The sequence below is a fragment of the Suncus etruscus genome, chromosome 11 (assembly GCF_024139225.1).
Source record: "Suncus etruscus isolate mSunEtr1 chromosome 11, mSunEtr1.pri.cur, whole genome shotgun sequence".
Taxonomy (NCBI): Eukaryota; Metazoa; Chordata; class Mammalia; order Eulipotyphla; family Soricidae; genus Suncus; species Suncus etruscus.
The window spans coordinates 74358241-74379840 of NC_064858.1; the positions used below are offsets into that span (position 1 = coordinate 74358241).

At 43.4% G+C, this 21600-nt stretch overlaps 1 protein-coding gene and 1 pseudogene across 1 annotated transcript in view; one reads left to right on the plus strand and one right to left on the minus strand.

The window, feature by feature from the left end:
* Positions 1 to 21600, plus strand: part of ADA2 (adenosine deaminase 2) — a 51180-nt gene that overhangs the window by 23080 nt on the left and 6500 nt on the right. The window contains exons 4-5 of the mRNA XM_049783424.1: positions 13440 to 13567; positions 15741 to 15831. Coding sequence (XP_049639381.1) covers positions 13440 to 13567; positions 15741 to 15831 — 219 coding nt within the window. The remainder of the gene's footprint in view (positions 1 to 13439; positions 13568 to 15740; positions 15832 to 21600) is intronic.
* On the minus strand, positions 309 to 408 carry LOC126023726 (uncharacterized; annotated as a pseudogene).

The window sequence follows — 21600 nt, forward strand, 5'->3', positions numbered from 1 at the left end:
ATGCAAAGCAAGCCCCCTATCTGCTATAGTACTCTAAAGCTTCTTTTTCTTTTATATCTATAGCCTGGGATCAAGCCCAGGTGGAACTTTAACACTGAGCATTGACCTCTTATTTCTAAGACTTTATGGGGGCTGGAGAGATAGCACAGAAGTAAGGCGTTTGCCTTAGAGGCAGAACGATGGTGGTTCAAATCCCGGCATCCCATATGGTCTCCCGAGCCTGCCAGGAGCCATTTTCTGAGCATAGAGGCCAGGAGTAACCCCTGAGCGCTGCCTGGGTGTGACCCCCCCCCCCAAAAAAAAAAAAAAGAAATATGGACCACTTCACGAATTTACATGTCAACCTTGCACAGCGACCATGCTAATCTTTCCTGTTTTATTCCAATATGTGCTGCCAAAGATGAGCACTCACTTTATCTTTCTTTTTTTGGAGTGGAGGGTTTAGGGGCACAGCCCGGTGAGATGCTCAGGGGTTACTTCTGGCTGTCTAGCTCAGGAAATAGGCTCCTGGCAGGCACGGGGAACCATATGGGGACAACTGGATTCGAACCAACCACCTTAGGTCCTGGGGTCGGCTGCTTGCTAGGCAAACACAGCTGTTGCTATCTCACCGGCCCCCTTCACTTTATCTTTTATAGCAAATCTTTGTACATTCATTTGATCTTTATCTAATACTGCTATGGGTTTAATTGATTTGGAAAAGATTCTATCTGCCCTGGGTGCTTAAATCTGAAAGGTTGACTGAAACACCCAAACCCAATTAGAGCCTGGCCTTTTGGTACTATTCTATTTGGTTCTATTCATTCTAATTGTGAGGGATTGCTACTCTACTCTTGAGAGGGTCTCCAGTGCTTTGAAGTGAGGAGCTATTGAGGCATTCAGATCTTGCCCTGGGTGCTTCATCAAACCTGTAGTTTCTTTTCCTTTTTGCAGGAGGGTAGTTGGGGGTTATTCCTGTGCTCAGGAATGGTCCTTGTCAGTGCTTGGGGCTTAATGTGAGTCATAAAATTGAGTCAGCCACATGCAAGGTAATCAATCACCTTATCTCTCTTCAACCTTCCAGCCCAGGCCTGCAGTTTCTGTAGCAGAGGCTACAGCTGTTGGAGCACAGAGCATGGGCCAGCCTTAAGTCTGATTTTCTGGGTTACCAAATTTAGGCCATGCTTTCAACACCACTCTAGCCTCTGCAGTCTATAACCACATTCTGAGTGGCTCTCTGATGCTATGGAGCCAGCAGTGCAGGAGATGAAAAACTCTAGAAGACAGATTCCCTCTTCTCCAGTGTATGCTGACATGGAAGGAATCACTACCACAAGCAAAAGCCCCAACAGCCTTCTTGTTTCTTTGTTCATCTCTCTGTACAGTTGATGACTCTGCCAGGGATCTTTTTTCAGTAAATTGTGGCTTATTGATTTTCAAAAAAGAGTTTTTTTGTCTTCTTTTTGTTCTGCTAGTACTATTCAACCTGCTACTCTTCCCACAAACATCTATTCATTTCCTATTCAATCCATCTATTCATATTCATGGTGCCTAGGGATTTTTTTGTGTTTTTCCAAATTCTAAGTGGATAGCCTTATGCTTTAATTTTATGGAAATTTTTGTTTTGTTTTGTTTTTTGAGGGGGCTTTACCCAGTGGTGCTCTGGGGTTACTCCTGGCTCTGCACTCAGAAATTGCTCTTGGCAGGCTTGGGGGACAATTTGGGATGCTGGGGATTGAACCAGGGTCCATCCTGGGTCAGCCATATGCAAGGCAAATGCCCCACTGCTATGCTATTGTTCCAACCCCATAGTTTTATGGGGTTTTTATAGAAGGGGTTTAACACCACATTCACCCCTACTTCCCTCAAGGATCTATAATCTAGTTTGCATGTTTGCAGTTGGCTCTGGGATGACAGAGTAATCAAGACATAGGTAGAATTTCATTTAAGCTGGGTGATGCCAAGACATCAAGTAGCAATGTTTGGTTGGATTTATACAGTTTCTCTCAAAACTTTTACAGTAAAAAAAAAATTAATGGAAGCCAAATCCAGCTATGCTCAAGATGTCATTCCTGACTCTGCAGTCAGGAAATATCCTGGTGGTACTTGGGGGACTATAGGAGGTACCAGGATCGAACCCAGGTTAGGTTTGTGGCAAGGGATGTGCCCTACCTGCTATACTATCTCTCTAGCCCCCTAATATTTTTTTGAGAACTGAAGACTTTGAAGGATTGTACAGCAGGTAAGACACTTGCCCTAGATGTGCTGACTGACCAGAATTTGACCCAGATTTGGCATCACATATGATCCTTCTGAAACTCCACCAGAAGTAGCTTGAGCTCAGAGCCAGTGAGTTAACTTGAGTACTGGGTTTAGCCTACCACCCTCAAAAAACCAACCAACCAGGCCAAAAGTGATAGCACAGTTGTAGGGGTATTTGCCTGATCCAGTACAGGACTTGGCTTGTTCCCTGGCATCTCATATTTTCCTCTGGGCCCAGGAGCAATTTCTGAGCATCACAGGGTATAGCCCCCCCAAAGGCAACAACAACAAAATAAGCCCACCAACCAAAAATTTTGAGTAATCCCCAAAAGCTTCCACTTATATAGATATCTCTTATAATATTCTATTTTTTTTGGTCACACCCGTTTGATGCTCAGGGGTTACTCCTGAATAAGCACTCAGAAATCACCCCTGGGCTTTGGGGGGGGACCATATGGGACGCCAGGGGATCGGAAATCGAGGTCCTTCCTTGGCTAGCGCTTGCAAGGCAGACAGACACCTTACCTCTAGCGCCACCTCACTGGCCCCTATCTCGTATAATAATTCTATAAATATATTAGAAGTTAAAACAGAGTGGAATAATGAAAACCCAAATACAATGAAAACATAGACATATGAACTTGTATACAGTAGAAAACTGACAGGGCTGGAGGATAGGGCATGAGGGGCAATGTTTTTGATGGAGGGAAGCATTCATCTGGGAGGAAGTTGTGCTAAAAAGTAAAGATTATGAAACACCTATCAGCAATGGTGAAAAGTAAAGATATGAAACCCTATCCATCAAATGGTACTGTAAATTAAAGTGCAAAAATTATGTAATTAAATAAAAGCACTTTTTGGGGGCCAGGAGTGATAGTACAGTGGGGTAGGGCTATTATCTTGCATCTGGCCAACCTTAGTTCAATCCTGGCATCCCATACAGTTTCCTGAACGAACATCAGGATAATTCCCTGAGCACAAAGCTAAGAGTAATTCCCCCCAAAATCAACCTCTTATAAAAGCAGACTTGGGTAAGTAGAAAGCAAGAGGAAAGCATTATGAGAGAAGTAGGACACTAGTAAAGGAATTGTTATTGAAATATTGGTATGCCTGAAACTTATTAAGAACTTGATCATTAATAACTTGGTAATTTTATGATGACTAAAAAACAATTTTAATTAAAACAGCTACAGTGGCCAGAGTGGTGGTGCAGAGTGGTAGGGCATTTGCCTTGCATTGTGCTAACCTAGGACCAGACTTACGATTCGATCCCCAGCATCCCATATGGTCCCCCCAAGATTGGAGTGATTTCTAAACACATAGCCAGGAGGTAACCCCTGAGTGTCACTGGGCATAGCCCCAAAAAGCAAAAAAAAAAAAAAAAAAAAAAAAAAAAAAAAAAAAAAGAAGTCCACATAATTATACATGGTTAAATCACTAGTCTTTTTTTTTTTTTTTTTTTTTTTTTTGCTTTTGGGCCACACCTGTGACGCTCAGGGGTAACTCCTGGCTAATGCGCTCAGAAGTTGCTCCTGGCTTCTTGGGGGACCATATGGGATTGCCGGGGGATCGAACCGCGGTCCGTCCTAGGCTAGCGCAGGCAAAGGCAGGCACCTTACCTTCCAGCGCCACCGCCCGGCCCCAAATCACTAGTCTTGTGGAGCAATAGCACACAGCAGGTAGGGCATTTGCCTTGCACACAGCCAACCCAGGTTTAATCCCAGGCATCCCATATGATCTCCCGAGCCTGCCAGTAGTAATTTCTGAATGCAGAGCCAGCAGTAATCCCTGAGCACTGCTGGGTGTAGGCCCCCCAAAAGCACTAGCCTTGCATGTGGCCACCAGTTCAATTCCCAGTGCTGTATGGTCTCCCAAGTATTGCCAGGAGTTACCCTTGAGCACAAAAATTAAAAGTAGCAAAAATTAAAAGCACCACCAAAAAAAAAAAAAAAAAAAAAAAAAAAAGCACCACCAAGTGTATTTTTCTCAGACACCAAAAAGAAATTAAAGTAGAACATTTCAGGCTGGGGGTGTGCTCAGTGGTATAACACTTGCTTAGCATATGTGAGATTCTTTTTTTTTTTTTAATATCTTTATTTAAGCACCATGATGACAAGCATGTTTGTAATTGGATTTCAGTTATAAAAAAGAGAGGCCGGATGGGACAGAGTGATAACACAGCCATAAGGGGTTTGCCTTGCACATCGCTGACCAAAGCGGACCTGAGTTCAATCCCCAGTGTCCTATATGGTCCTGTGAGCCAGGAATGATTTCTGAGTGTATAGCCAGGAGTAACCCCTGAGCACCACAGAATGTGGCATAAAAACAAAACAAAACAAAACAAAACAAACAAACAAAAAAAGATAGCACAGTGGTAGAGCATTTGCCTTGCATACAGCCAATCCAGGACAAACTGTAGTTCGAAACCTGGCATCCCATATGGTCCCCCAAGCCTACCAGGAGCAATTTCTGAGCACAGAGCCAGGGGTAACCCCTGAGTACTGCCAGGTATGACCCCCCCAAAATAAAAGAACTAATAAAAACCCCAGTTATAAAAGGACACCCCACTTCACCAGGGCAACATTCCCACAACCGATAACCCCCACCTTTACCCTCCTCCCCCTTCCTCTGCCGGTATTCAAGACAGGAATTCTATTTCTCTCACTCACTACCATGTCATGATGATTGTTAGTGTAGTTATCTCTCTAAGTGCACTCACCACTCTTTGTGGTAAGCTTCATATCATGGGCTGGTCCTTCCAGACCTTATCTCTATTGCCTCTGGATATTATTATAATGTCTTTTATCTTTCTTAAATTTTATTGATGAGTAAGACTATTCTGTGTCTATTTCTCTCCCTTTGACTTATTTCACTCAGCATAATAGTCTCCATGTCCATCAATGTATAGGAAAATTTCATGACTTGATTTTTTTCCCTCATGGCTGTATAATATTTCATTGTGTATATGTACCACAGTTTCTTTAGCCACTCATCTGTTGTCAGGCATCTGGGTTGTTTCCAGATTCTGACTTTTGTAAATAGCACCACAATGAATATAGGTGTGCAGAAGACATTTGTTTGTTCATTTGCTTATTTGTTTTTGGGTCACACCCTGCAGTGCTCAGGGGTTACTCCTGGCTCTGTGCTCAGAAATTGCCCCTGGCAGGCATGGGGGACCATATGGAATGCCGGAAATTTAACCCAGGTCTGTGCACCGTGTGCGAGGCTAATACCCTACCACTGTGCTATCTCTCCGGCCCCTGTTTTAATGACTATAGCTTTGTAGCTTTTGTAGTACTAAAGTTGGGGAAACTGATGCCTACCATCTTCCTTTTCCTTAGGGTTGCTTTGACTATGGGTGTTTATTGGGTGGGTGTTTATTATTCCAGATGAATTTCAGAAGAGTTTGATCTACTTCTTTTTTTTTTTTTTTTTTTTTTAAGAATGTCATGGGTGGGCCAGAGAGATAGCATGTAGGTAGGGTATTTGCCTTGCATGCAAAAGGATGGTGGTTCAAATCCCGGCATCCCATATAGTCTCCTGAGCCTGCCAGGAACAATTTCTAAGCATTGAGCCAGGAGTAACCTCTGAGCACTGCTGGGTGTGACCCAAAAACAAAAATAACAAAAAACGAATGTCATGGGTATCCTTAGAGGAACTTCATTGAGTTTCTACAATGCTTTGGGGAGCATTACCATTTTAATTATGTTAATCCTCCCAATCCATGAACAGGGTATGTGTCTCCATTTCCTTGTGTCCTCTTTTATTTTTTTATTTTTTTGGTTTTTTGGTTTTTTGGGCCACACCTGGCGGTGCTCAGGGGTTACTCCTGGCTGTCTGCTCAGAAATAGTTCCTTGCAGGCATGGGGGAACATATGGGATACAGGGATTCAAACCAACCACCTTTGGTCCTGGATTGGCTGCTTGCAAGGCAAACGCCGCTGTGCTCTCTCTCCGGGGCCCTCTCTTTTATTTCTTAAAGCAGTTGTGTTTTTTTTTTGTTTGTTTTTTTGTTGGTTTTTTTTTGTAGTTTTCTTTGTATAGGTCCTTTACCTCTTTAGTTAAGTTGACTCCAAGGTATTTGAGTTTGTATGGCACTAATGAGATTGTTTTTTTGTTTTTTTTGTTTTTGTTTTTTGGTTTTTGGGCCACACTCAGGGGTTACTCCTGGCTATATGCTCAGAAATTGCCCCTGGCTTGGGGGGACCATATGGGACGCCGGGGGATCGAACCGCCGTCCATCCTACACTAGCACTTGCAAGGCAGACACCTTACCTCTAGTGCCACCTTCCCGACCCAGGGATTGTTTTTTGTTTTTTTTTTTTTTTTTTTTTTGGTTTTTGGGCCACACCCGGTAACGCTCAGGGGTTACTCCTGGCTATGCGCTCAGAAGTCGCTCCTGGCTTGGGGGGGACCATATGGGACGCCGGGGGGATTGAACCGCGGTCCGTCTCCTAGGCTAGCGCAGGTAAGGCAGGCACCTTACCTCCAGCGCCACCGCCCGGCCCCAGGGATTGTTTTTTAATGCCTATTTCTTCTCTATCATTATTTGTGTATGAGAAACCATTGATTTTTGCTTGTTAATTTTTTAGCCTACCACTTTGCTATATGAATCTATTGTTTCTAGAAGCTTTCTGGTAGAGTCTTTAGGGTTTTCTAAATATAGTGTCATGTCTTCTGCAAACAGTGAGAGCTTGACTTTTCTTTCCTATCTGGATGTTTTTGATATCTTTTTCTTGCCTAATTGCTCTGGCAAGTACTTTCAATACTATGTTGAATATGAGTGATGAGAGGGGGCTGTCTTGTCTTGTACTAGATTTTAGGGGAAAGGCTTTTAATTTATATCCATTGACAATAATATTTGCCATTGGCTGTGGTAGATGACCTTGACTATATTCATTAATGTTTCTTCCATTCCCATCTTGAGAGTTTTTTTTTTTATCATGAATGGGTTTTGGACCTTATTGAATTCTCTGCAACTATTAATCATATGGTTTTTATTTTTTCTTTTGTTGATATGGTTTATTATATTGATTGATTTACATATGTTAAACCATCCTTGCATTCCTGGAATGAAACCTACTTGATCATGGTGTATGATGTTCTTGATGTTCTTGATTGGATTCTTTTTGCCAGAATTTTGTTGAGGATATTTGTATCTGTGCATTGAAGAAAAATGTGTATCCAGTCTTCTGGGATGGAGTGCTCTATATTGATTGGATCCTTTTTGCCAGAATTTTGTAGAGGATATTTGTATCTGTGCATTGAAGAAAAATGTGTATCCAGTTTTCTGGGATGGAGTGTTCTATATATCTATATCTACTAGTCTACTTTGTTCCATTTCTGCTTTCAGATATAGTATATTCTTGTTGGGTTTCAGCCTAGTTGACCTATCAAGGGGTGAAAGGGTGATGTTGAGGTCTCCCACTATTATTGTGTTGCTATTTATGTCTTCTTTCAGATTTGTCAACAATTGTATTAAATGTTTTGCTGGTCCCTAATTGGGTGATATGTGTTTAAATATGAAATTTCTTCCTGTTGTACATATCCCTTTATTATTACAAAATATCCATTTTTCTCCCTTATAACTTTTCAAAGTCTAAAGTTTGTGTCATCTGATATTAATGTGACCACTCCAACTTTTTTAAGGAAGTTGTTTGCTTGGATGATTGTCCTCCAACCTTTGATTTTAAGTCAATGTTTGTTCTAACTATTCATATTTGTTTCTTGTAGGCAGCAGAATGTTGTGTTCAGCTTTTTGATCCATTTTGCCACTCTGTGTCACTTAACAGGTGCACTTAGTCCATTGATGTTGAGAGAATAATTGTCACGAGATTTAGTGTCATTTTTATATAGGACTTTAGTGTGTCTCTGGTCTGTCTTGTCTTAAAGTAGACCTTTAAGTTTTTTTGTTTTTTTTTTTTGTTTTTTGTTTTTTTGGGCCACACCCGGCGGTGCTCAGGGGTTCCTCCTGGCTGTCTGCTCAGAAATAGCTCCTGGCAGGCACGGGGGGACCATATGGGACACCGGGATTCGAACCAACCACCTTTGGTCCTGGATCGGCTGCTTGCAAGGCAAACGCCGCTGTGCTATCTCTCCGGGCCCGACCTTTAAGTTTTTAAGGCTGGTTTTGAGTCTGTAAAGTTTCTGAGCTGTTGTTTATCCATGAAGCTATGTATACTACCTTCAAACCTGAAAATGAGTCTGACTTGGTGCAGTATTCTAGGCAAAAAATTTATTTCATTGAGTTTTGTCACAACTACTGATCCACCACTGCCTTCTGGTATTGAGGTTTCTTGTGACTAGTCTGCTGTAAATCTTAAGGATGTTCTTTTGAATGCAATTTCCTTTTTGATCTCTGCTTTTAGTATTCTGTTTTGTTTTGTTTTTGTTTTTGGGCCACACCCGGCGGTGCTCAGTGGTTACTCCTGGCTCTCTGCTCAGAAATAGCTCCTGGCAGCCATGGGGCATGGGGGGCAATGCCGGGATTTGAACCAACCACCTTAGGTCCTGGGTCAGTTGCTTGCAAGGCAAATGCCACTGTTCTATCTCTCCGGCTGCCTTCAGTATTCTAACCCTATTTCTGGTATTCATCATTGTGACTAGGATGTATATTGGGGTGATTTTCTTTCTTTCTTTCTTTCTTTCTTTCTTTCTTTCTTTCTTTCTTTCTTTCTTTCTTTCTTTCTTTCTTTCTTTCTTTCTTTCTTTCTTTCTTTCTTTCTTTCTTTCTTTCTTTCTTTCTTTCTTTCTTTCTTTCTTTCTTTCTTTCTTTCTTTCTTTCTTTCTTTCTTTCTTTCTTAATGACAAACTGTAAGGTCTAAATTATTTTTTGTTTGTTTTTGTTTTGGGGTCACACCCAGCAGTGCTCAGGGATTACTCCTGGCTCTATGCTCAGAAATTGCTCCTGGCAGGCTCAGGAGACCATATGGGATGCTGGGATTCGAACCACCATCCTTCTGCATGCAAGGCATATGCCCTACCTCCATGCTATCTCTCCGGCCCCTATTTATTTTTAATTAAATAATTTATGTATTTAAACGCCATGATTACAAACATAATTGTAGTTGGATTTCAATCATAACAAGAACACCCCCCTTCACCCATGCAACCTTCCCATTACCAGTGCCCCCATCTCTTCCCTTCCCCACACCCCTCCTGTATTCCAGATAGGCTTTCTACATCCCTCACTCACTGACATTGTTTTGATTTGTGTGTGTGTGTTGTGTGTGTGTGTGTTGTGTGTGTGTGTGTGTGTGTGTGTGTGTGATTTTTGGGTCACACCCGGCAGTGCTCAGGGAAAACTCCTGGCTCCATTCTCAGAAATTGCTCCTGGCAGGCATGGGGGACCATATGGGAAGCCGGATTTGAACTGATGACCTTCTGCATGAAAGGCAAACGCCTTACCTCCATGCTATCTTTCCGGCCCCATACTGACATTGTTATGATAGTTCTCAGCATAGTTATTTCTCTAACTGCACTCACTACTCTTCGTGGTGAGCTTCATATCTTGAATTGGTCCTTCCAGCCCTCAACTCTGGGAATTATTTCAATGTCTTTAATTTTTCTTAAAATCAATATATGAGTGAGACTATTCTGTTTGTCTCTCTCCCCCTCTGAGTAATTTCACTCAAAATAATATTTTCTATGTATATCCATGTATCAAAAATTTTTATGACTTCCTCTCTCCTGACTTGGGATGCTTTTCTTTGGGTCTCTTTTAGCTGGTACTTTTTAGGCATGCAGGATTTGGTTGTATGCAGTCTTTAGTTCTGGAAGTTTCTCTGTAATGATGTTCTTTTTTTTTTTTTTTTTTGGTTTTTCTTTTTTTTTGGGGGGCCACATCCGGCGATGTTTAGGGGTTACTCCTGGCTGTCTGCTCAGAAATAGCTCCTGGCAGGCACGGGGGGCCCATGTGGGACACCGGGATTCGAACCAACTACCTTTGGTCCTGGATCAGCTGCTTGCAAGGCAAACACCGCTGTGCTATCTCTCCGGGCCCTGTAATGATGTTCTTGACTATTGATTCCTCCTGGGGATTTTCCTCCTGGGTTTCTGGGAATTCAATGATTCTTATGTTGTTTATGTTAAGTTTATAAAAAAAACTTCTATTTTCATCGCTTCACTTTTTTTTTTTTTTTTTTTTGGTTTTTGGGCCACACCCTGTGCCGCTCAGGGGTTACTCCTGGCTATGCGCTCAGAAGTTGCTCCTGGCTTCTTGGGGGACCATATGGGACACCAGGGGATCAAACCGCGGTCCGTCCTAGGCTAGCGCAGGCAAGGCAGGCACCTTACCTCCAGCGCCACCGCCCGGCCCGCTTCACTTTTTCTTTTTTGGTTTTTGGGTCACACCCGGCAGTGCTGAGGGGTTACTCCTGGCTCTATGCTCAGAAATCGCTCCTAGCAGGCTCAGAGGACCACATGATATGCCGGGAGTTGAACCACCATCCTTTTGCGTGCAAGGCAAATACACTAACTCCATGCTATCTCTCTGGACCCTCTTCACAATTTTTTTTTATTTTTGGGTCACACCTGGCAGCGCTCAGGGGTTACTCCTGGCTCCAGGCTCAGTAATCACTCCTGGCAGGCTCAAGGGACCATATGGGATGCTGGGATTTAAACGAATGACCTTCTGCATGAAAGGCAAAAGCCTTACCTCCATGCTATCTCTCCAGCCCCCCTCTGTGGGGTGCGTGGTCACCCACACCCCTCTTCACATTTTTTAAGGATTTTCTCCATTGTCTGATCATTTGCTTTAAAGGCTCTTTTCGAATCTCTTCTTTGTATGAAGTTGTTATGCATCTCATATTCCAGCTCACTGTTTCCATCCTCAGCTGCTGTTACTCTGTTAGAGAGGCTTTCCAGTGAGGTTTTCATTTTGTCTACCAAGTTTTTCAGTCCTATTATTTCAGTTTGGAGTTTTCTGATTTCTGTTTTTATATCCTCTTGATTCTTATTTGTGGTTCGTTCATCTCAATCCATGCTTTCTTTTAGTTCTAAGATCATCCTCCATATTTCTTCTCTAGCCTTATCTGAAAGGCTAAATAGGTAGTTGACACTTTTTGGGTCATCAGAGCTGCCATCTTCATTCTCTAAGCATGGTGTTGGCCTATGTTGTTTCCCCATTATCATGCTTGTAGTGTGGTGTTGTCTACATGTTGTGCTGGCATTTATTGGCTACAAGACATGGCTCCTCTCGCCCTGCCCTTTGTGGGTGAAGACAGCTCACCTCTCTTGTCATGCCTCAGGAACTGTACTGGGTGGGGTGGTTTCTGGCTGCCTCATAGAACAGAGCAGAGGCCATTTAAAGAGTTTTGCATGTGCCAAAGCATATGTGAGGTTCTGTGTTCAATTCCTGGCATTGCAAACAGAGTTTCAAAACACAAGATGATACAGTATAATAGAAGTTTGAAGATTTGACTCTATAGACTTCCTGAGATAGTCTAGGGACTCTCAGGGGATTCCAAAACATATCGAGAGCAATGTGCTCATGTATAATTGACAGACTCTCAACTTCAAAGACTAAGGATCAAGCGTTTGGAGGTCTGAGAAGGTGAAGATGAAACTTTTCCTTTATCCTTGTAGGTTCAGTTCTCAGGGACTTATGCCCTGATAATGCCCCACTAAAAGAAAAAAGTGCATGAAGATTTTTTTGATGTTTTACTGTTCATTTGCAGAGAGCCTTTATATAAAAGAAATAAAGATGCAAAGAAGTAGGTAGAGCAGTTATATTAATGAGTGTGATCGTTGTGGAGAAGTGGTGTGACAAAGGAAAAAGTCTTCCAGGGATGATGAGTTCTGGAAAGGTATTCACCAGCATCCAGTTCTGTGAGGTCAGGGAAATAAGAGCTGACTCCAGGAGGAAGAAGTTTCCTCCCATAGGAGAGCAGGAGACCTTCAGCTCTTCCCCTGCTTCTCTGTCTCTGCCCCTGGTCCTTACAGCTCCAACTCTGTGAACACGACTAGGATTATCAACCATTTAGTCCCTTAGTTGCAGAGGTCTCCTTCATCAACTGGCTGCCTGCAGAGCCAAATCATTTCCTGCTTGGCAAATCCTACTCATTTCTCAAGATCTGACTCAGTCATTTCCTCCCAGAAACTTCTGATCTCATTCTATTAAAATGAACTCCTTCTTGGGGCTGGGGATATAGTATAGTAGATAAGACACTTGAATTGCATGCTGTAAGTCCCCTTTGATCCCTAGCACTAACCTTGAATATAATCCCCCAAGCACTGTCGAAAATCACTGCTGAGTACAGAGTGGAATTAGTCCCTAATACTGCTAGATGTGGTCCCAAAACCCCACCCCAAAATACCCCACCCCAAATAACAAATTAAAAAAAATCTTTTTTCCCTCTGAAGTCCCCTATAAGTATCCCTCAACTAGTGTTTACTTCTTTGCCACTAAATTTTAAACTCCTTGAGAGTATTATCTTATCTTTTTGGCACTTATTTGCCCCATTCGAGGATTAGTCCAATGTTTTTTGGGGGAAGGAGAGGGACTTGAAGGGGCTCAGAGGACCATTTGGTATGGAAAATTAATTCCAGGATTTTTGTCTCCTGTCATGGGACAAAATCGAACCACTTTTCAGAATTTCTTCCATTCTGCCTTGCCCTCCAGTCTACAGAAGTTCTCATATAGTGCTTGACACATTACCACTTTGTTTGGGATTAAACCTGGCATAGAAGCAGGGCAGGGCAGAGAGCTACAAGGGGCATTGGCTTCCAGCTCCTTGCTAACACTTCTAATATCAGATTTGGCATGATGTGGTTCAGCTTGCTAAGTGGACACTTTTGAAGGAGTCTCATCACATTTCTTACCCACTGTATCTTTTCCCTTTATCTTTACGCACTGTCTCTTCCTGACTCCTCTCACTCTGCCCCTTAGTCATGCGATTCGGGGCATTCCTACTTAGGAGTCATCCCTTCTAGGGGTAAGAGAAGGGGGAGATAAAGTAGATATTCTGGTCTGAGTTCTCATCTCACATGCAAATACATTTCATCTTCATTCAGTACATTTGTGCTTCTGCTTAGGCACTGTTTAGGTGCAGGACCCAGAAATGAACAGAGCAGCAGCTTTGCAGTCTTGTGGCCTCAAAGAAGTTGCAAAATCCAGGCTGTTTGGGGCATGGTTGGTGACTGAGGATGAAGTTTTGTCCCGCGTCATTCTAACACTTTTTGGGACCATACTTCTTCAGGTGTATGAACTAAACGGGACAGTCCATGATCAAGAGTGGTCAGTAAGGACCTACGAGGAAGTGGCTCAAATGTTTGTGAAAGAGCATCCTGGGTTTATTGGAATCAAAATCATTTATTCAGTTCACAGGTGAGTGAGAAAATGGCTGAAAATAGAAGAGTTGTTTAAACAGGCTGATCAGTAGAAGTGGAAAGAGAGAAGGGAAAATGGAGGCTGGCCAAAGACTGCATGCAGCACATGGATTCAGCGTGTGCATGTGAAGAATTCTTTGAAACTGTGCAATTTGAGGTGGGGCCAGAGGATATCACAGTGGTAAGGCATTTGCCTTGCAGGTGGCCAACACAGGACAGATCCCAGTTTGAATCCTGGCATCCCATATGGTCCCTTGAGCCTGCCAGGAGCAACTTCTGAGCTCAGAGCCACTCAGTAACCACTGAGTGCTGCCAGGTGTGACCCAAAAACAAGCAAATGAAACTGTGCAGCTTGAGGTAGTTTTTTTGTTTGTTTTTTAGGTTATACCCGATTGGGGGGGGGACACATGTGACATAGGGAATTGAACCTGGACCAACCATGTGCAAACCAAGCTCCTTACCCACTGTACTATATGTCTCCAGCCCAAGTTCCAGCTTGGAACTTTATAGCCCAACAGAAAATTTAAAAATGTGGCAATTTTCTAGGTAATTCTAAGGCTTAATGTCATGCTATCCTGGGTGACTCAGTTTTGGTAGAATATTTTTGCCTAAAGGGTCAGATAATAGACTTTTTCATTTCTGTTTGCCTCTGGGATTTGGCTTAATATCTATCAGGTGCTGTGTGGAAGGTCTAGTGGCAGTAACCTCCACTGCAATATGTGTAACCAGAGTGTGGAAATTTGACTTTACTCAAGCTTAGAAAACTTTCACACTTCTTTCTGATTTTATTCAAAATCTCCACTTTTTGTAAACAACAGAAGCTGTCTAAAGCTTGGGAAGAGTCCAGGTTGGAGCCATAAGCACAGTCACATGGGTTGACCCTAGTCAGGGCTTAGGGAACAGTTGCTTCTCCATTTATTTGGTCCATTTATTTGGGGCTGGGCTCTGGGTTGCAGTCAGACAGACTTCTAGGAACCCCTCCTTTGTCCTGTCCTTCTGAATTTCTTTCCTTCCTTGTGATGGTCTGGGGAGCACAGGAGGTAAGGCTTGAAGGCACTTACAAAGTTCTCCTCTCACAAGTTCCTAAATGCAAAGGCTATTGGGGATCTGGGGAGGGCATCAGTAGGTGTGGAATAGGTGTATAGAATGGAGGGTCTGGATGTGTGAGTCAGCATGCTAAGCCTTCCTTTTAGAGTGTATCTGCTCTTTTCTTTGGTTGTGTTCATGGCCTTGCTGCTCACTTCATCTCTACCTATCCAGGAAAACAAGAAAGGCAGTAATGGGCTGTTTCTGGAATGCCCAGGGCTTTGCAATTTTTGTTAGGAAAAATTATGTCCCATTACTAGTCCCGCCACCCACAGACACTCAAGTGACCTGTGGTATCTCAAGGGCCATGAATGGGGAGTTGGTCTCTGTACTGCTACCCAAGACCCACCTCTCAGAGACGAGAAGCAAGTCATAGACAAGGCCACTAACTTCCTGCAAATGCAAACAAATAGGACCTAGGAGACAGCTCAGAATACCGAGGAGCAAGCTTTGTAAGCAGGCAGACCTGAGCTTGAATCCAGGACTGCACAGTGCCCAGAAATGACCCTGTACCACCAACCACATGAAAAAAAAAGTCAAAATAGGCTTCCGTGCTTTTCAGGCCCCCTGGAGTCAGTTACAGACCTTAATTGGGTGGACTTGGGAAGAAAATCTCCCAGATGCAGTCACTTAAAGGAATCACAATAATGGTCAAGGAAATACTTCAACTGGTTGGAGCACAACTTTTGCATGTGGGAAACCTAATTCCATCCCTGGCACTGAATGGTACCATGAGCATCTTGTCAGGAATATCTTTCAGAACCACTGTTACAAAAAACCTGAGGAAGAGGGGCCCGGAGAGATAGCACAGCGGCGTTTGCCTTGCAAGCAGCCGATTCAGGACCAAAGGTGGTTGGTTCGAATCCCGGTATCCCACATGGTCCCCCGTGCCTGCCAGGAGCTATTTCTGAGCAGACAGCCAGGAATAACCCCTGAGCAACGCCGGGTGTGGCCCAAAAACCAAAAAAAAAAACCAAAAAAAAAAAAAAAACCTGAGGAAGAAACAATAGTTTAGTGGGCCCCATAGTCATGAACCTGGGAATGAACTGAGCAGACACTGACTCCCATGCTTCTGTCTTACTTAGGATCGCCAAAGCATCGCTTATAAAGAAATCTGTCCAAGATGCCATGAAGCTCCGGACTTTGTTCCCCAAGATGGTGGCGGGGTTCGACCTGGTAACTCATTGTACAACAAAACTCTTGAGCCAGGGCTGAGGCCTAGTCAGGGTGCAGTGGCGTAGGGGAGAGAACAATGCAGAGAAAAGATAGAGCAGAAAGAGATGGGGTGGGGATGGGGGGAAATGTAGGGAATCTATGGATGATGTTGAGCTATATCTCTTTGCCCAGAGTGCCTGTGCCCAGTCTAGCAAACACTTCACAGCTGCTAGGGTATTGGGGGCACCCTTAGGGATAAGAAAGTCACCCTTCTGGTTTTCTTTTCTGAGTTCCTCTTGGACTCACACCCAACTATCCAAGTCAGGTCCCAGGACAGCCACACTGCCCATTTGTTCATTTTGTTTGTTAAGGCAGCTAGGCTCATCACTATACCACCAACACCGTGTTTGTTTTTTCTGCTACACCAGGCAGCACTCTAGGTTTTCTCTTGGCTCTGCACTCAGGTTTCTCCTGGTTTGGTGATCCAGAGATTCAACTTGGGCCTGCCATGTGCAAGGCAACTAGTCTTGCCAGGAACTCTCTTCAGAGTTCTAATTGTTTTGGATGCAGGTATTTTCCTGGGATATTTCTGGGATTTTCAAAGCTTTTCTGGCCTCTCCAGAACGTGGGAGAAGCCTCTCCCACCTCACCTTTTCTTTTAGATACTGAAACCTCTGAAACCTGAGGGTTATTGACACTGATCAGGACATTGATAAGAGGCCTAAAAAGAAGAGGGATGGGTGGTTATCTACGAAGTGTGCTCACAAGCTCTGCTGCTTTTAAGTCTATGCTCTCTTCTACACATTGAATATTCGTGTTTTGGACCTAAGAGATAGCACAGCGATAGGGTGTTTGCCTTGCACGCAGCCGATCCAGGATGTGTGGTTGGTCAAATCTCGGCATCCCATATGGTCCTCCGAGCCTGCCAGGAGCGATTTCTGAGCACAGAGCCAGGAGTAACTCCTCAGCGCCACCAGGTGTGACCTCCCCAAAAAAGAATATTTGTGTTTTGTGTCAGTGACCCCCTTCACAAATCAAACATATTTTGAAAGAGAAACCCTATATTCTTTTTTTTGTTTTTGTTTTATATTTCTTTTGGGCCACACCCATTTGATGCTCAGAGGTTACTCCTGGCTAAGCGCTCAGAAATTGCCCCTGGCTTGGGGGGACCATACGGGATGCCAGGGGATCGAACCGCAGTCCTTCCTTGCAAGGTAGACACCTTACCTCTAGCGCCACCTCGCCGGCCCCGAGAAACCCTATATTTTAAGGTTTCCTTTTTGCCTGGCACATAGCTACAAATCCCAGAAAGCATAAAGCTCATCTTAAAAATCTGGTTTTGGGGGCCAGAGCTGTGGCACAAGTGGTAGGGCATTTGCCTTGCACACGCTGATCAAGGACAGACCGTAGTTCGATTCCCCAGTGTCCCATCTGGTCCCCTAAGCCAGAGCAATTTCTGAATGGATAGCCAGGAGTAACCTCTCGTATCATCAGGTGTGGCCCCAAAACCAAAACAATATAAAAAAAAATCTGGTTTTAGTGATGAGGAACCAATTAACATAGGAACTGAAGGATAGGGCTGCAGGGGGAGAGAACTCAAGAGCCACACACTGATTGTGCCAGGGCACAAGTTCATACTCGTTATCTCTTTAGATCTTGGTTTTCTTTTCTTTTATTTTATTTTATTTGCCATACTCAGTGATGGCTCTGTGTTTGGGAACCACTTCCAGAGGTGTCACTGGGAATTGAAACCAGGTGACCTGCATGCAAATTTGTGCTCAACCCATTGATATGTTTCTCATGCCCCCTCAGACTTTGATGAATTTTCCTTGTTGATGCATGCAAGGCCTGAGTCTCTGCCACTGACAGTTATCACTCTATCATTGAGCAACATCTCTTCCCTGTCTTTGTCATTATCATATTTTTTCTCTTGACTTTTCTAAGTCTGTTTCCCTATTTTGTTGTTTTTGTGTTATGTTTTGGGTTCACACCTGGCAGGGCTCATATGTTACTCCTGACTATGCTCAAGGATAGCTCCTGTCAAGGCTAAAAGGGGACCGTATAGAATGCTGGAGCTATATATATGCTGGGTGTATAGTAATTAATCCTAACCTCTGTACTATCACTTCTACCCTCCCTCAATTTTTTTGTTTGTTTTTTTTGGTCACACCCGGCAGCTCTCAGGGGTCATGCTCAGAAATTGCCCCTGGCAGGCACGGGGGGGGGGGGGGGGAGGGGGCAATGGGATTCTGGGATTCGAACCACCACCCTTCTGCATGGAAGGCAAATGCCTTACCTCCATGCTATCTAACTGGCCCTACCCTCCTCAATTTCTTTTCTTTTCTTTTTTTTTTTTTTTTTTTTTTTTGGTTTTTGGTTTTTGGGCCACACCCAGCGTTGCTCAGGGGTTACTCCTGGCTATCTGCTCGGAAATAGCTCCTGGCAGTGCATGGGGGACCATGTGGGACACCAAGATTTGAACCAACTACCTTAGGCTCTGGATCAGCTACTTGCAAGGCAAACGCCGCTATGCTATCTCTCCGGCCCGCACGTTTTTTCCCTCCCTCATTTCTTATTCTCTCTCTGTACTGCTCACTTTCTCTGTGTCTATGTCTTTCTGTCTCTGTCTTTCTCGGTTTGTTTTTTCTTCCTCTCTCTTTTGCTTTCTTTCCTTATAAAAAGCTCAAATCTGGGCCCGGAGAGATAGCACAGTGGCGTTTGCCTTGCAAGCAGCCGATCCAGGACCAAAGGTGGTTGGTTCGAATCCCGGTGTCCCATATGGTCCCCCGTGCCTGCCAGGAGCTATTTCTGAGCAGACAGCCAGGAGTAACCCCTGAGCACCACCGGGTGTGGCCCAAAAACCAAAAAAAAAAAAAAAAAAAAAGAATTTGCTCCTGGCAGGCTCAGGAAACCACATGGGATGCTGGGATTCGAGCCGGAATCATCCTTTGTTGGCCACATGCAAAGCAAAAGCCTTACCACTGTGTTAGTGCTCTGGCCCCAGAAGGAATCTCTCTTCAATGAAGTGGAAGAAATTTTAGGAATAAATACAATGTCCAAAGTGAAAAATTCCAAGAAAGCCAGTGAAAGAAAAGAAAGGCAGCAAAGAAAGTGTTTAGTCTAATGGAATCCAGGGCTGGTCGAGAAACTAGGAGACAATTCTAGAAGTAAAGTACTCATTCAGCTGAGTAAGAAATTAGAGAAAGTTGAAGAGCATAGTTATTGCCAAGAAAAGAAATTGTTCCATAATATACCAGAAAATGGCAAGGCTATGAAAAGAATAAAAGAAACTATGAAGGAAAAAGATTGCAACATGCTCAGTGAAGTTAGAGAAGACAACAGAGATTAGAGAGAATGGACAGGTTAAAGAAATGAGAGAGGGAAAAGAACCTCATAACTTCATGGATAAAGGAAAAATTCCAAATTCCTTCAGAGAAAAAAAAGAATTGACCGATGAAGGGGTTGTGTTCTGGCTGGCAGCTGACATTTCATCAACAACACTTTATGTTAGCAAGCAATGAAGGCATGTCTTCAACACTCTAAGGGAAAATGGTTTTGAGACAGAGTTTCTCTGCCAAGTTAAATTAGCTTTTAAATATGATGGTGAAATGAGAACCTTTTCTGAATTGCAAAGCCTCAGCAAATTTGAAGCCAAAAATCTTTTATGGAAGAATTGCTGAAAGTATTCCTAGAGAGGAAGAAAACAAAGTGAAGAAAAAGAAGATGCAGGGTTTTTTTGTTTGTTTGGTTTTGGTTTGGGTTTTTGGGTCACACCCGGTAGTGCTCAGGGGTTACTCCTGGCTCTACGCTCAGAAATCACTCCTGGAAGGCTCAGGGGACCATATGGGATGCCAGGATTCAAATCACCGTCCTTCTGCATGCAAGGCAAATGCCTTACCTCCATGCTATCTCTCCGGCCCCTGAAGACACAGGTTTTGAGAGAAAAAAAAAAAAAAGAATCAAACTATAACGGACTCCAAGTGTCAAGCTGAGGAATCTACCCATGATGGCATGAGCTTTCTATTTATGAAAGAGGTAAAAGCTGCTAAGTCAGGAGAGGACAGAGACTTCAGGATCCAGGAGTCTTCTATCTGGTAAGAAAAAGATGATTAGGGGCCGGAGAGATAGCATGGAGGTAAGGTGTTTGCTTTTCATGCAAGAGGTCATCGGTTTGTATCCCGGCGTCCCATGTGGTCCCCCATGCCTGCCAGGAGCAATTTCTGAGCCTGGAGCCAGGAATAACCCCTGAGCACTGCCGGGTGTGACCCAAAAACCACACACACAAAAAAAAAAAAAAAGAAAAGAAAAGAAAAGAAAAGAAAAAGATGATTAGAGAAGATAGAGTCCTTAGAGCTAGAGGATTCAGAATAGCAGCAGGTAGATGAGGCCTTGGAATTTGAGGAGGAAGGAGATGAGACTTCAGTTCTGGGGGCAGAAAAAAAATCTCAGGGCTAGAGGAGGAGATGAAAGAGGGGAATGGAGAGGTCTCTGAGCTGGAGGAGAAAGAAGTGTGAGTTTTTGAGAAACAGGACTCAAGTTGTCATGATCACACTGTGGTAGATTCAGTCTAAAGTTGAAATAGTCATGGTGAACTTAGAGGAGATGGCTGGCACAGTAGTCAGAGAAATGGGGCCCTCTCTTCACCTTTCACCTCTGGTTTTCATCAGTAGAGATTAGTTCTGTTGAGCAAAAGCAGAATTTATGGACCAATTAGAGTATTGCATCTGGAATCATGAACCTCTTAAAAAAATAAAACAAAACACTGAGCAGCCAGAGAGACAGCACAGCAGCGTTTGCAAGCAGCCAATTCAGGACCGAAGGTGGTTGGTTCGAATCCTTGTGTCCCATATGGTCCCCCGTGCCTGCCAGGAGCTATTTCTGAGCAGATAGCCAGGAGTAACCCCTGAATGCTACTGGGTGTGGCCCAAAAACCAAAACAAACCAAAAAAAACCAAAACAAACAAACAAAAAAAAAAACACTGAAGAAGAAGAGAGAGTGACAAACCAAATCCTTGCAAAGAGCAGAGCTCCTGTCCAAAAGGGCTGACTCAATGCAAGAAACAAAAGACCTTGAAAGTGTTATTCGTATTTTCCAAGAACTACAAGAAGGGGTTGGGAATATTAAACATTACAGCCCAGAAGTCTTGCAAATAAAGAACTCAATTGATGCTCTGAATAGCAGAATAGACATTTTTGAATTGAGAGTTAATGAGATCAGATTGAAAATGGATCAATGGGGCCCGGAGAGATAGCACAGCAGCGTTTGCCTTGCAAGCAGCCGATCCAGGACCAAAGGTGGTTGGTTCGAATCCCGGTGTCCCATATGGTCCCCCGTGCCTGCCAGGAGCTATTTCTGAGCAGACAGCCAGGAGTAACCCCTGAGCACCGCCAGGTGTGACCCAAAAACAAAAACAAAACAAAAACAAAAACAAAAAAAAAAAAGAAAATGGATCAATGAACTCTGTGGATCCAAAACAAATGGCCACGTACATCATCAACAAAGAAAGGCTAAGAGATATTGAGGATATATCTTGAAGTGCCAATATCCAGATGATTGGAATTCCAGAAAATTAGAATAAAGAAAATTTCACAGAGGATATAATCAAGGAAATAATCAATGAAAACTTTCAAGAACTCAAGAGAGATTCCAGTCTTGAGATTGTCAGTGTCTATTGAGTTCCCAGTAAATTTGATGACAATAGACTCACCCCAAGACACATCTTAGTGAAGTTTTGAAATTCTCATGACAAAGAGAATTATGGCTTTCCAGAGAGTGAGAAGAAATAACTT